This window comes from Micromesistius poutassou (assembly GCF_964030765.1).
Source record: "Micromesistius poutassou genome assembly, chromosome: 5".
NCBI classification, from domain to species: Eukaryota; Metazoa; Chordata; class Actinopteri; order Gadiformes; family Gadidae; genus Micromesistius; species Micromesistius poutassou.
The window spans coordinates 18,780,547-18,795,561 of NC_140275.1; the positions used below are offsets into that span (position 1 = coordinate 18,780,547).

Sequence of the window (15,015 nt, forward strand, 5' to 3'; positions counted from 1 at the left end):
ATACCGATCAGGGAAATTTGAAATACATGTTTATTTCAAAAGAGAGTTCACAAAGAAACGCTTTGAAAAGTTGTAATAAAAGAAAATGTTTTTTCTTAGTCCTTAATGTCTGGAACGAGAGTCGGACCTCCGACGGGTCTACCTCTGCAAAGCTCTTCAGGGTTCAGAGGGATGAGATGGTCTTACTGGGACCAGTCACTGGGACCACCAGGATGCTATGCTCCAGTGTGGATCGGCGTGTCATCATCCTCTCTGCGTTTCCAGATCTGAAAACAAACATGTGTTGAGAAGAAGCCATATGACAAGGACCATGTGACCAATCAAAGATGACAAGGACCATGTGACTATAATTGATATGCTGTTTGCATAACATTTGTATTGCTAGCCTGACATCACCAGAAAATTCGCAAAGGCCTATAATTCTAGAACCTCTCAGAAAACGTGGACCAAAATGCCTGCAGAGGTTATTGGACAGTTAAAGGTGCCATGACATGCCACCAGGTGTGGTGTGATTAGCCGTTGTAAAGGCTAATTACACCACACCTGGTGGCATGTCATGGCACCTTTAAATAGAGTTGGTTGCCTTAACTGGTTCTATATGGCAGAAGCTAAACAATGATGATGGCTTCCCCTGCTGGTGGTAGCTAAGATGAGCAGGGTGTCCTGTTACTGTACCACTGCCCATATAGTTTCACGATTATCAATCTTTACAACCTCACTGACCTCACGTCTCCTTGTTTCGGAGCCATGAATCTCCCAATGTGAACATTTCCTATTATTCCAACAAGGTGGTTGTGATTGACCCAACCCGGGCCAGGTCTGCATTATCAGTGTGAATGGAGTGGCACCAGACGCATATGCAGAGCCAATAGAAGATGAGTTTGCAGATACCACTGGTTCCCAGGCTGATGCGTTTCACCAGGGTGGTGTGAAGCCCTTATAGTTGTTGGGGCCGGTTGTCAAGGTAATTATATGTTGTTTGTGTATGTGTGTGGGGGAACCATCAGTTCGGTGCCCGTGGGCCCCTGGCAGGGGTACGAGTCTCGCTCCAGCCTTGGGGATACAGTTGGTTATACAACAGATTACACAAATGCCTAGCTACTGCTAAGCAAACCCTGGAAACATTATTTGACTCTAGTTGATGACATTGAAACACAAAGCGAGACCCCTGTACACGAAAGGCCTGTGCACAGGGTACGTCCCTCAAGCAGACACAAATACAGCAGTGGGCTGTTGATTTGGACTTGCCTGGATGTAGGCCTCAGACAGAGTGATCATCTGGGGCAGGATGTCCGTCACCTGCAGGTCCTGCATCTCGTACCACTTCCCCGTGCCCTGCGACAACAGAGAGACATCAGCTCAGCCTCGTTCCGGTCATCGTGCCCTAAGAGAACTGCAGGCACTTCCTGTTGAACATTATCTGACCAATCTAATCAAAATTAGATACTACGTAAAGAATACATGCAACACTGACTGAACACACACACACACACACACACACACACACACACACACACACACACACACACACACACACACACACACACACACACACACACACACACACACACACACACACACACACACACGAGTGACAAACAATTTGAAGCACAAGATTTATTGATAATAAAAAGGTAAATTTAAGGGGAACTTACGTGGTGCAGGACGTGTGTTCTGTAGGCTCCCTCGGTGGGCTTCCCATCATGCACCACGTTGGCTACGAGGTCGTAGGTCGTGTGCTTTTCTGTGACCTGGCTTTCCTCCGTCAGGTACTCCCGGAGGTCCACGTTACTGGTGGAGGAATAACGGATTAAAAACATGTTGACCCAAGCATTAGAGGAGTCATCAGGTCAAAGGGACATTGAGTAGGACTGCATTTAGTCGGAATACAGTTAGATAGACCTTACACCCCTGCTCTCCCTGTCCCACACGTTCTACAGCTCACCTGTCTGACCAGGTGAAAAACACACTATCACAGCGTTCAGAGCCAACGAGCTAGACGCCACCTCCGCCGTCAGCACGGTTCCTGAGCTCTCTCCACCTCCACCATTAAGGTTGGTTTGACACCTCTCCGTCTCTCTGATTGCACCCTGGTCTTTAGCAGCTGAAGGAGCTTGGCCCGTCTTCAGTTCCCCATAGCAGTAACACCATAGACATCTTATATCATAGACGCAGCATTGGCTGCTGTGACGAGAGAAATTCGGCCACCATCTTGGAGTGTGGATGAGGAGCCGGCGAGCAGCCTGAATTGACAGGTAGCGTCTACAGAAGAAAACAAGGATGCCGGGCTGGTGTTCAGCGTATTCCTGCTCAAATGAGTGGACCGAAAATAGGCGGGTAGATAATGCATAGGGATTCAAGCATTATCATACTGGTTATGTAACCATCCTACCTCTTTGTAACATACACCCCAGGTGGCTCTAAACACCATGTTCTATTCTCTACACCTAACTAACCTATTCATTTATCATGTATACAAACCTTACTGCCCTGTAACCTTACTGCCTTACTGCCCCAATTCTAGGGAGTTTTTCCTCGCCCCTGTTACTCATGGGCTCTCTCTGAATGTTCAACACTCTGTAAAGCGCCATGAGACCGCCATGTAATGTTTTGGCGCTCTATAAATAAAATTGAATCGAATGTTAACTTGTGTATAATTCCCAATTTTTATTTAAATTACATATAAGAATATTCTATTGCTGTTAAGCCAACTATGAATAATAAAACACGCCAAAACATGTGTCCTTTATCATAGCTACACGTATGACAAAAAAACGTGTGAAAATCAGTGGTATTCAGTGAGGTAAGATTAATTAAATGCACTGACAGTTCATTGCTCCTGCCAAACGAATTACACTGAGTGGAGCGGATCACCACTCCAAGATGGCGGCTCGCGTCTCGTCAGCAGCAGTAGGCAGTAGCGTTCGATAAGATATAAGATGTCTATGAGTAACACCACGACTGTGATGGGGTAGGGCGAGGGCATCGTTATAGACCCCTCTACACAGGTAGAGCGCCCCCTGGAGGAACTACAAGTAATGCTCCAAGATGTTACTCTGCACCGGAGCACAATGTGGCTTCCTTATACAAGCCAGGGTTAAAGGTTTAACCTCATTAATACCAGGGACCCGAATTGGGCTCACAACCCAGGGCTTGTGGCCGTCATATAGGAAACTTACGTGATGGGGAAGTTGACAATGGTGGGGTTCTTCTCCACAAAGAAGTTGTTCTTGGTGAAGCGCTTGATGCAGAAGATCAGGTAGGGGGGCAGTTTGGTCAGCTGGAACTTCTTGAGGAAATTCTCTTTGTAGGTTTTGTACTCCTGCAGGAAAGGGACACGCACCCACAGACCATGCGTCCAATCAGATGCGGCCAGAGATGTTTGAACCAATGGAGAACAGTTCTACACAGGAAGAGGGGAAGATGATCTGCTCCATAAAACCTCCACCCTGAGGAGCAGTGTTGCTCATTTGTCTTTTCAGCACTCGATTCACGAAGGACACAGAATGACAGCTCTGATACCAACACGCAGTAGGATCTTTCTCGCCACTTTTTTTTTATAAAGACTAAAGAGTGTATTTTAGTTCAATTATAGGTTGGAATATAAATGATGTCAACCATGGGATGAAAGATTTTGTCTGCCAATCAAGCAGATTTTTTAATAATCCAGAATCTAATTTAAAGGAATCCCTCTCTGGGTTAACACCTGCTGCGGGATCATAACTTCTGATTGGCTGCGTTGGGTAGCCGGGACCTGCTGGTTCATGGATAAGCGTCACTGCGACCCACCTGTCCTTGCTTATTGAGATGGACTTCAATGAGCTCTGAGTGACAGGTGAGCGTAGGCCTGTCGCGATAAGCAATAAATCAATTAATCGCACAATAAATTAAAATGAGACGATAATTTTGCCGTCCGCAATAAATAAGCTTTTTTTTTCCTTTTCTTTTTTCTTGTGTCTCTTTCTATCAAAGAGACTGGATGACAAGAGTTTTCACTCGGAGCATCGGTCTCGACAGACCCCTCTCGCTTCCTTGAGTTAACCCTTGAGTCGTGTCAGTCACTTGTCAGCCGCATGGTCTCTGTGTGGGGAGGCGGAGCCCTGGCATTACACAGAGTCAGAGCCCGGCTATACGCCCGTCTTCCTAGACATTCTCTGCCAGAGTGCAGCATGAGAGCCCCGTGAGGAGTAGCAAGCCAGAGAAAACACTAGTTGAGATTTGGAGGAATGAAAAACAAAGAAGGAATTGGTTTCAATGCCGAACGCGACAGCTGCCGTGTGGGAGCACTTCGGGTTCAAACCGAATGACCGTGGTGAACCACTTAACCTGTGCGAGCCGGTACATCGCATTTGTTGTAAAACGGTAGCAATTAAACGCGCCAATACATCAAACATCTGCACCTACAGCATAATCATCCGATGCAGTTTTCCCTGCTGGAAAAAAAATACAACAGATCATGGGACGTCTCCATCTTCCCGACAGTCCACAATCACTGGGGCGTTTAGTCGACAAACAAAGTACAAACAGGACAATTCAAATGGTGCGTACTCACTGACAGTTGTAGTTCGCTTCATGTAGTTTTATTTCAATTTTATTTATTGTTTTTGGTTGTTTTGTTTATTTATTTTGGATATTTAAAATGTCTGCCAGTTCCAGTGTTAACTATTCTTTAGAAATAACAGTTTATTGATCTTTGAAAGGTTGTACTTGCATTATTATGTCATTATCATTATATTAGTTGAAAGTGGTCTCAAAACTGCAATATTATCGCTTATCGCAATAATGTCTGGGACAATTTATCACCCAGCAAAATTTGTTATCGCGACAGGCCTAGGTGAGCGGACAGCTCTGAGTGACAGGTGAGCGGACCGCTCTGCCCGAGAATGACCAGGTTCAGGGTTTGGTTCTCCTTCGACTAAACTCTAGTGATTCAGAGTCAGTTTGATTCTAGCTGTTGAACACCAGATGGCGCTGTGCATACCTTTTCTGTGCTGCCGTTGAACTTGCCCAGGATGTTGAAGAGGGGCACCTGAGGGATGATCAGCTGCTCCTTCTCATCCTTGTACAGCGGGGCCGTCGGGAGGTCAAGGGTCAAGTACAGGAAGGTGGACTCCGATATCTTCTCCTGGTACTCTTCTGTCAGCAGCAAGGCCTCCTTCTCCTCTGGTGGCTACAGAGGGGAACAAGGTTTTAGGCAACAGCAGGAAATCATCTTCTCCACACACACACACCCATCCACTCCTGGTTCTGATTGTAAGAAGTTCAGTATTGTGTCCATCAGATGCAGAATCTCTCTTGGAGACGAGTAAGGAAGGGTATGTAAAGAGACATGCAGCAACTCACTAAATCTGGATGTGGAAGCTTTTTGGAGAAGATCCGCATGGAGCCTTGAAACACATTTGTGATGCTTGCTAGAAAGAAAAAAACACAAATGAGCTACGTGCTACATCTCATTAGCAACAGTGTTCAAATCCAAAATGATCCCATTACCAATAACTTTCATCTATTTCACGAAAGAAATACAATCATTGGATATCATCGTACCGGTAAAGTGTTAAGAACCATTAGATGAATGTTCTGAATATGAAACTAAATGTCCCTGGACTGAGAGGTCCTACTCACATGGTTTCTTCTTTGTACCTCCGAGAGCGTTATGGAGGGCGTTCATGAACCAGGACAGGAAGTCCACCGAATCGCCTGCACAATACGGAGCAACAGGGTTTATATTAGACTACAGACCCGCCTGCTGCAATTTCCTCTCTAGCCAACAGGAGAAAACCTCTTGTGGCCTTCATTGGTAATTCCAACAATGAGACAACAGAATGGACCCGGTCCTTTGGAAACCTTCGGTGGTAGCATTGCTGATCCTTTAAATTCAAATGTACAGCCTGGGCCTAACACGGCAAACAGTAGAAAACACATTTTGTGAGCTAGAACACACACACACACACACACACACACACACACACACACACACACACACACACACACACACACACACACACACACACACACACACACACACACACACACACACACACACACACACACACACGGGGACCTGTGCAGGAGCGGCTGACCTTGCTTGGTGATCTGGAAGGTCTTCTTGCTGCACAGCACCACGGCCTGCAGCATCTCGTGGGGAGACACGTGGGCCTTGAAGTTCCGGGGGTTCCACAGCTTCCTCATCAGCTCACCAAAGCGCTGCACCAGGAGGAACATGATGTCCCCGGGGGGCCGCCGGATGCCCCGGTAGTTCTCCTCCTCCAGGAAGTAGTTCCGCAGAGGGGGCACGTTGGACAGCGCCTACAAAGTAATAGGCAACATGAAAAATTTAGAAGCACTCCGTCTTCACTCTCAACCCACATCACATCCTGGAGGATGTGATGTAAGTCATGCGATTTTGTACCTCAACCAACATCCAGTTTTACAGGGTTCGATCTTTCTTTTCTTCATTTATCGCCTCTTGTATTTTATATTGCTTATTATATTCTCCTGTCCCCTCATCATTCATTAGTCGTCAGCTTCCTTTTGGACAAGCTCCGGAGCTCTTTGCAATCTCCTCGAACTTGACCTGCATTATAGTACTGATATATAGTGAGTATTTCCTCACTTTAAATTACATTTAGCTGTGGAAGATACTAGCATGGCCTACCTGCAAAACCACGTTGGCGTAGTCGTTGGCTTTGATGTTGTTGAGCCCCACGATGCCGGGGAGGTAGGTGGTGCCATCGTATGCCCGGTACAGCTTGCCCTGCTTGTCCAGCCCCGAGATGTGAGGCCTGGTGAAGGTGGGCTTCAACACATACTACGGACAAAGAGATGCCAGTAATCACACTTAAATAGATCAAATAGGGTCGCAACGCATGGCAGTTGAAGTGTTTACAGTCTTATAGGACCGTCTCGGACAATGGTCCTTTCACCCACTGTGACGTCCTCCAGGGAAGAGTCGATGATCTCGTAGTTGTCTGGTAGGCAGTAGAACTTCAGGGTGTGCAGGTTGAGGAACACATGGTGGGTGAACTGGACACTGTGGGTGTAAGCATGCGACTTGAGACCTCTGCCTGGAAGAGACAGTGAGAGGTTGGACATAATACTAGGTCCAGTACATAAAGTCTTAAGTACCTTGATAAATCCAAATATCGACCCACCTTGAAAGTACTTTCCACATATGAGACAGGCATACACGTTAATGTGAGAGAGCGATATCGAACATAACTTCTCAAAATCGAAGTCCAGAACGCTCCTGCAGATACAGAAAGATGCACAATGGTGTTAACGGTTTATGTTAGGGCTAATCTGTAACAAAGCACTTCCGTTAGCGGTTTATGGTGTCAAGGTAAACCTCACCTGTTGATTGTGTCCAGGTAAGGGCAGTGGCGGCTCCTCCGGTCCTCCGCGGCCCGTCCTCGTCCCACCTTGGCGACCACTGTTATCACAACCACAACATGAGTACGGTTAGCTTAGCGCTCCTGCTTTGGGCCGTTTTAAGAGACGATTGATTCGTTTATTGGGTAGTCTTGTGAGGTGGTGCAGTACATGTAAGTCCGTCTTGGTTATTGTGTTGTTAACGCATGTCAATATTTGATGAGAACCTTTACCTAGGGTACTTTGGCTAGATGCTAGCTACCGGCAAGCTAACATAACATAGCGACTGCTAACATAAACTTGCCTCCTTCTTCCTCATCGTCGTCGTCCTCCAGCTCAATGTTTTCTCGCTTTAATGAGACCATTGTGCACTTGCAGTTTGAAGAGTGGATCCCTCAAATAATTATTTATATACGGAACAAGTTCACTCGTAAATCCTAAACATGCGATGGCTGGTGGCGCTAGCAGACAAACGCGAACATCCAAACGAAACTCGCGGTGGTGGACGGAGAAGATCTGGCCGACTACAAGCTATACCGGAGTTTAAAGATAGGCCCAATATATCGTTTAATTCGTATCTACTCACTGATTATCTAACTTGTAGATGTGATAACCGTGTAATCATGAAATATGATAAACGTTAGTGCTTGATATTCAGCCCATAAAAACATTATGGGTTTCTTTATTTGAAATTAAGTTATTTATAAACTCTGGAAGCAATATAATTGGACAGCATTATACTATTTTAAATCTTTGTAAGAGGGTACGGTCCTGGTAGTTATTGTTTAGTTAAATATATAGAATTATTACAGCTACTTTGGAATATTATATCATTTCTTCGGAATGGACATTATCAGGGACGAAGATCCGCATGATTTGAACAAACGTGGGGGTCGTCTAGATATGAGCCATGGTTTCCTCCACCATATTCGGCGGAATCAGATTGCGAGGTAATTCTGTTCGTTACAAGTCTCAAATCTTCTGATCGATTAATGAGTCTCTAGTCTCCTTATTGATTAATGAGAATCTCTAGTCTTCTGATCGATTGAGATTAGTCTCTAGTCTTCTTATTGTTTCATGAGACGGGTCTCTACTCTTCTGATCGACTCATGAGACGAGTCTCTAGTCTTCAGATCAATTCATGAGATGAGTCTCTAGACTTCTGATCGATTCATGAGAGTATCTAGTCTTCAGATCAATTCATGAGATGAGTCTCTAGTCTTCTGATCGATTAATGAGTCTCGTCTTCTGATCGATTCATGAGACATGTCTCTAGACTTCTGATCGATTAATGAGAGTCTCTAGTATTCTGATCGATTCATGAGACGCTCTTTAAACTTCTGATTGATTCATGAGTCTTCCGATCGATGAATGAGTCTCTAGTCTTCTGATCGGTTAATGAGATGAGTCTCTAGTCTTCTGATCGATTCAGGAGTGTTTCAGGGTGTTTGGAGAACCTAAATAATAATAATAATAATCATTCGGACACTAGTTATCTGTGACAATGTCAAGCGAAGCCTTGATCGCGAACCCTATCGATTTGTTGACGTTTTTTTCCACGTTATTTGTATCATTACATTATAAAGTTGTCCAATACAGCTGATGTTAACAGATGAATAACCCCTTCTCATCTAGATAACTTTTCTGAATTGCTTTGTAGAGATCATTATGATAAGGAGGTGAAAAACGCCAAGGAAGTCCAGCGAAGGGTCGCTGCCCCCCCCAGGCGTCCTCGGCGGCCGGACATCGCAGTCTACAACCCCCGCAGGAGAGGTCCCCACACTACTCTGTTCTTTGGTTATTTTTAGTTTATTCATATCGATGTTATCCTACTAACAAGGCGTGTTTGGATCTCTAGATGAATCTGAGTCCGGCGGGGGTGTGGAGAACGAGGAGTGGAACGACAGCGGGTCCAGCACAGAGACGGAGACCCCAGGAACCGAACTGTTCTGGCTGGATTACCAGGACGACTGTGGCACCATCACGTCCTTCATCGTCCACAAGGTGGGCCCAGCATGCATCTAGCAGTGCAGCCTACTAATGTGGGGGTTGTGTAGGTGTTGGCCTTACTGTGATGACTCTCTCTGTGTGTAGGAGGATAAGCCAGAGGACGTGGTGAAGCGCGTGGTGGATAAGAACGATCTGGACCCCGCTATGAGGGCCGCGCTCAGGCTCCGGGTTCGAAAAGAAATGGACAAAAGACGAGACAAGCGCTGAATTGAAGAGTCAGGAGAGTACTTCTTTGAACAAAGGAGCTGTAAGGGAAAATGAGCAGTGGAGAATCACTCACACATTCTAAGTTCCTGGTGGCTGTAGGCCACATCAATGATATAAGGACGGCCGTGGTGGACTGAAGCTCACTGTGCTGCAGGCTGAGCACCAGAAGGAGATTTCACCGTGAGGGGGAGGTTTTAGTATGGACGTCTCCTAGTTAATAAGTTAAGAGCACTTATTAGATACAGCACAGATGGAGGTGGATCGGTTTACTGTTACCTCAGAATATGAGCCGCCTTTTTAGGGATGCCGTGTTCTTCTCCATGAGCTGGAGGTCATGGAGTTGACCTTTGGGAAAGACCAGGCGAGTGTTGGAGGCGTAGCCCTGTAAGAACATATGTCGATATTCGCTTCTGATGTAGTTGATCTATTTGTGTACTTTGTTTTCTAAGATGTAGGCTATTTTGTCCTGATGGGTTCTCCTTTCCAGAACAGGAAATACTCATTTCTTTAGAAATGCTACATGCCCATGTCACCTGTAAGAACCTCCATGTCTTTATTCATGTGTGCATTTAGTTATCATTTCCTCTTATTTTTTAAGAAGTGAATGTTACCTGGTTGTAGCTGTATTATTTGATGCTATTAGTTTCATTGTCTAATTCGTTCTTATTTATTAAATACGGTTGATGTATATTTTTTTTTACTTGCTTGTTGGTGTAGTATTGAGTGAAATCAGTTTATTTTTATTGCTCTGTAACGGGTAGACATCATTGCATCAATGTTCTATAGAGTAGAAAATAAATAAGGAAATAGGTAAGCAAGTATTGCCTTTTGAAGAGAAGACAGTATTTAGGATTAAGTTACAACCAGCCATAAAATATGTATAAATCACTTGAAAGTAATGAATACATGCAGCCATCAAATTCAAGGCTCAATCGTCCTACAGGAAACAAACCATGTACTCCATATCGTAAACTTTATGTATTCAATTAATTGAGCAAATGAATGGGAGAAGATGCACGCCGACAACGTATCACGAAACCAAGTATCTTGATATGGAATATTTCATTATTTGCGCTGCTTTCAGCGTTAGTTGGCCGTGTGAAGAGAAGTAGGCTACATCAACTCCAGGCACCAAGCCCGGTACAGGGCTTCAACTGTTCATCCATCCCTATTCCAGGGGTACATATTGACAAAGGACTGACTCGGAACTGCATTAGCGCAGTAGATATTCATCAGACGGTTGATGGTTTCCCCGTGTCCTTAATGTCTGTAGGTACTAGTGAGCGCCTTTTGGTTTGCCGTTTAGAAGACATGGGGCCCAGCGGGGCGCTTAGGCCTGGCCCTGGCGCCTCAAGCTAAATCCCTCAATGTCACGACTGGCAACTAGACTAGAACACATTTTTTATTAAATATTTGAAGAAAAAAAAAAACGTCTATTCGTTCGTTATTCTGATCATGCCTTAATGGCCCACTTGTTTAATTCCGCATTGTTCGACCAGAAGGGGAGTTTGCTGGGTTAGCATTTCCTTTCAGTTAGCCTCTTCCTTTGACTTGCAACGCTACAGTAGCCTAGCTCCTGTTCATGAGAGTGAAATACACTTTGAATTACTTTCCAAATATTTCAATTGGTTCTGAATAGGGACTTATTCAAAACGAGTGCCAGTAACATCCCAACAAGATTGAAGTTTGTCGACAGACGGCCAGATAAATCTGAACTATTTTCGGCGCTGCTGGCGCAATTATATGATCAGCTGCTTGTGTCTAGGTGGTTCCGCGGAGGAAGGAACCCATAGAAATATATAGAACATATATCTGATGAAGGAACCAGTCAGCTATTTATTTACCAGGGGCCTCTACGAATAGTCAAATCTCCTAACCTTTATGCCTCCTTTCCTTAACCTTTGTGGGAAAACGTCAAGCAGAGATGGAAAGGTGCTTCCTTTCGAATATAGGAAAAGACCGCACTATATAAAATTAATTCTACTTCACTTTTCCTAACCAACATCACGCGCGACGGCGGGTATTGCTGACCTCTAGCGTCTCTAGCGTGGAATTACTATTTTCCGAAGATGGGACTACAACAAGCGCTATTTTGATCCATGCGTTATTCTCGTATTGATTTCAAGCAGGTTATCGCCAACAGTGAGAATCACTTTGGTCGGATTTGGCCAACGGGAACTTTGAGGCCACACATCCCAATTCATATGTGGAAAAAGAAGAGGCTCATCTTATGTTGATGTTGAAACTGCCCCCAGCAGTCTTTCTTAAATGTGAAGTCAGCTTTTTATTTTCTTATGGTGTATATTGTGTGCTTACTAACCAGCAATAAATGAATTCATTTCGATTCAAATAATATGTTTCTGGAATTGGTATCCATTATTATTATCAATTGTATTTTCTTCTCTTCTCTTCTTCTGCTTCACCGCGTCTCTCATGTATTCTTCGCGTAGAGTCGGTGAATTTCGTCGGTGGCCTGTTTATTTACATATTGCCGCCGTAAAGGATTATGGGATACCAACATCTTCTTTCCTCTCGTAAGGGTTGGTCAGGAGTAACCTATGCTAAAAGAGGGTTAAAGGATGCATCGAGACTCCTTTCCTAAGCATTTTTAGAATTCGAACCACTTTTCCTCCAAGTACTTCCGGGTCATCTCCTTAGGAAAGGACATTTATGCAAAAAAGACTATTCGTAGAGCCCCCCCGAGTCTTGGATTAAAAAAAAAAAAGATAATTCGTCAACCTGTTGAAGATAGTTTTATTATATAAGAGACATGGGTCGCAAATGTGTTGTAAATGCGTGCAGCAACAGGCTGAAGAAGCATGCTCCTTTTATGTTCCACAGGTTCCCTGCTCGACCAGGACAAGTCATCCTCTGGCTCACTGCTTTAAACACGGACCCCAACACGCCGATGGAAGTCATCAAGAGAATGTCCATTTGCTCCGAACATTTTACCAGGGATGATTATTGTGAAAGAATGCAACATTCATCCCAAAACGGCAGGATTACAAAGACCACGAGGCTGTTCCTCAGAGAAACGGCGGTCCCGTCCGTGGATATCTTGTCGGGAGCCACGCCCCCGCAGTCTGCTGACCACTGTACGGCTAAGTCAGGGTCCAGGACAGTGTGTGTTGGTCACTGTACTGCTGAGGTAAGTCGGGGACAGTGTGTGTGTTGGTCACTGTACTGCTGAGGTTAGTAATTGGCAGTGTGTTGAGTTGGCTAACACCATTATCAAGCCATCTTACTTGGCTATCTTGAAGCTGTATGGTTACAGGGGTAACAACATAGTCGTGGTGACAATGTTTTTGGCTGTCGTATATAATCATCGATCTAGCTAGATTGTTCATTGAGTTTCTATCAATTGCTGAATCACTAGCCGTACACATTTTCTTCCCTTTCCCCATTCAATATACTCTTTATTGCTTGTTATTATGAGTAATAATCACATTTGTTCTCCCTGAATGTCTGATGTTATCAGGCAGAGACTAGCGGAGTCCATCAGGATCAATCAGCTACGGAGACCTGTCCGTCAGACAAGGATGATGCCCCCACACTCTCTGGGGTACCCCACCAGCGTACCCCCCAGGAAACCTCAGCTTCCCCCAGTCCGCAGCGGACTCTGCAGCTCAGTGGCTCAGCGCAGACAGAACCCTGGAGCAGAACCTCCAGGTCTGGGACCGGCTACACCCTGCCGCCTCCACCACCTCCCCTGACAACACAGCAGACGGTGGGCAGCATCTCACACTGGATGGGATGGTTGTGTGTAACATTTCATCTTTTTAATGTGTAGTCATTTTCGGATGTACTTCTGAAATCTCTAGAGAATTACATCTAATCTCGCTGTGAAAAACAGCCTCTGTAGTGCATGTGTTATAACAGTAATGATGGACAACAATTAAAAATATATCCTTGTATGAATTGAATCATTCTGTAACTCACAGAGAGAAACTGAAATGGATTCCTCCTCACACACTCCGGGCAGGACCACCCCCTCACACACTCCAGGCCGGGCCCCCCCCTTACACAAACCTCCCCTGGTCTCCACCCCTCCCAATGGCCACCTAGATGTCACCGCCTCATCTTATGCAACAGAAGAATCTCCTGACTCCCGCGTTGGCCCCTTCAGCTCTCCTTCAGCCAGCTCTCTATCTTCAGCCAGCTCTCCATCTTCAGCCAGCTCTCCATCTTCAGCCAGCTCTCCAGTGGAGACCGGCTGGAAGGAGCGCAGATGGATTGTTAATGAGTCCAAGTTGCTGGAACTGTTCCATACGTGTAACATATGCAGAACTCCAGTGACCGACAAAACCATTACTAAAATTGGAAGCAAGATAAAGGTGGAATGGAGATGCTACAACAAACACTCGGGGGAGTGGTCGTCGTGTCCTAACGTGAGGGCCATGTCGGAGAACAACCTGCTCACCGCGGCCTCCGTGCTCTTCACCGGAGCTACATACACCGACGTTGCTGATTGGGCGGAACTCCTGAACCTGCAGCTGCCCAAGAAAGAAAACTTCTATGACATCCAGTCGTGCTATTTGATGCCGGCGATCGAAGAGGCCTACAGAGAGCAGGAGACGAACCTGGTGTCGATGTTGAGAAGGAAGAACCTGGCAGGTGGAGAGGTGGAGCTGTGTGGGGACGGGTGGTGGGATGGCCCTGGATACTCCTGCAGATACCTGACCTACTCGTTTATGGATCACGCCACCGAAGAAATAATCCACTTTGATTTGATGCAGGTTAGGAAATAACACAAGCTGTCAAAGGTATATGTTTTCCCTTCTGGTCAGAAATGGGTTGAGTATCACTGATCTTGCTTCCTCCTCTTAGGGGACCCAAGCAAAGAGCTCCAGCGCCATGGAACCAATAGCCTTTGTCCGTGGGATGGAACAGATTCTTGCTAAGGGTTTACGGGTGAAGGCGGTCACCACAGACCGACATGTTTCCATAAGGAAGATAATGGAAGAAGGGTTAGAGGTGCAGGATGGGACCAAAGGCCCCATCAAGGAGCTGGGCATCATGCATGCCTTCGATCCATGGCTCACCACTAAAGGTACTCCATTACGTTATTGTGCTATGTTGTGATCGGTGCCCACCAGTTAGGAGGCCTACTAGAGTTTACAGACGTTTGACGATGGTTAGAGATGTATTCCCATCACTAGTACATATATAGGTTTAATATTACCCATGCAGTCTGCTGTTTTCTTTGGCAGTACAATTCTGCTATTGCTTTTTCTCCAATTTCCATGCAGCATATTTATGTTCCCCTGTGTTTAACCTCTTCAGGAGTGAAGGAGAGACTGCTCGCGGCCTCAAAGCGTGAGGGCAACGAGGAGCTTTACCCCTGGATCCAGAGTGTGTCCAACCACATGTGGTGGTGCTGCCACTCATCAAAGGGAGACCCACAGGTAACACACACACGCACACACACAC

At 45.5% G+C, this 15,015-nt stretch overlaps 3 protein-coding genes across 3 annotated transcripts; 2 read left to right on the forward strand and 1 right to left on the reverse strand.

Moving 5' to 3' along the window:
* Positions 1 to 18: 18 nt before the first annotated feature.
* Positions 19 to 7,837, reverse strand: usp39 (ubiquitin specific peptidase 39). The gene is made up of 13 exons (XM_084468005.1): positions 7,673 to 7,837; positions 7,351 to 7,429; positions 7,152 to 7,246; positions 6,928 to 7,064; positions 6,656 to 6,808; positions 6,081 to 6,306; positions 5,623 to 5,697; positions 5,344 to 5,411; positions 4,982 to 5,170; positions 3,180 to 3,322; positions 1,656 to 1,791; positions 1,249 to 1,335; positions 19 to 266 (listed from the first exon to the last, which is right to left on the reverse strand). The coding sequence occupies exons 1-13, from the start codon at positions 7,731 to 7,733 to the stop codon at positions 216 to 218; spliced, it is 1,500 nt and encodes a 499-aa protein (XP_084324131.1). The 5' UTR covers positions 7,734 to 7,837; the 3' UTR covers positions 19 to 215.
* A 305-nt stretch (positions 7,838 to 8,142) lies between these two features.
* On the forward strand, positions 8,143 to 10,241 carry cUnh2orf68 (chromosome Un C2orf68 homolog). Its single transcript, XM_084467705.1, has 4 exons — positions 8,143 to 8,318; positions 9,029 to 9,141; positions 9,227 to 9,372; positions 9,463 to 10,241. The coding sequence occupies exons 1-4, from the start codon at positions 8,212 to 8,214 to the stop codon at positions 9,583 to 9,585; spliced, it is 489 nt and encodes a 162-aa protein (XP_084323831.1). The 5' UTR covers positions 8,143 to 8,211; the 3' UTR covers positions 9,586 to 10,241.
* A 2,114-nt stretch (positions 10,242 to 12,355) lies between these two features.
* On the forward strand, positions 12,356 to 14,517 carry LOC311343337 (uncharacterized protein; the record flags this gene model as incomplete). Its single annotated transcript, XM_084468204.1, has 4 exons — positions 12,356 to 12,733; positions 13,064 to 13,312; positions 13,527 to 14,321; positions 14,413 to 14,517. Coding segments are annotated over 4 exons (1,527 nt in total), but the record flags the coding sequence as incomplete, so codon positions are not given.
* Positions 14,518 to 15,015: the final 498 nt, after the last annotated feature.

Bases quoted from the DNA above. Each gene is read 5' to 3' on its own strand.
- usp39 (XM_084468005.1), bottom strand. From the start codon at position 7,733: ATGGTCTCATTAAAGCGAGAAAACATTGAGCTGGAGGACGACGACGAT. The intron at 5,412-5,622 runs GTGAGTAGGACC...TTTTCTTTCTAG, and splicing joins AGGTACAAAGAAGAAACCAT to CAAGCATCACAAATGTGTTT. The intron at 1,336-1,655 runs GTAAGTTCCCCT...CTGTTGTCGCAG, and splicing joins GAACACACGTCCTGCACCAC to GGCACGGGGAAGTGGTACGA.
- cUnh2orf68 (XM_084467705.1), top strand. From the start codon at position 8,212: ATGGACATTATCAGGGACGAAGATCCGCATGATTTGAACAAACGTGGG. The intron at 9,142-9,226 runs GTCCCCACACTA...TTGGATCTCTAG, and splicing joins CTACAACCCCCGCAGGAGAG to ATGAATCTGAGTCCGGCGGG. The intron at 9,373-9,462 runs GTGGGCCCAGCA...CTCTGTGTGTAG, and splicing joins CGTCCTTCATCGTCCACAAG to GAGGATAAGCCAGAGGACGT.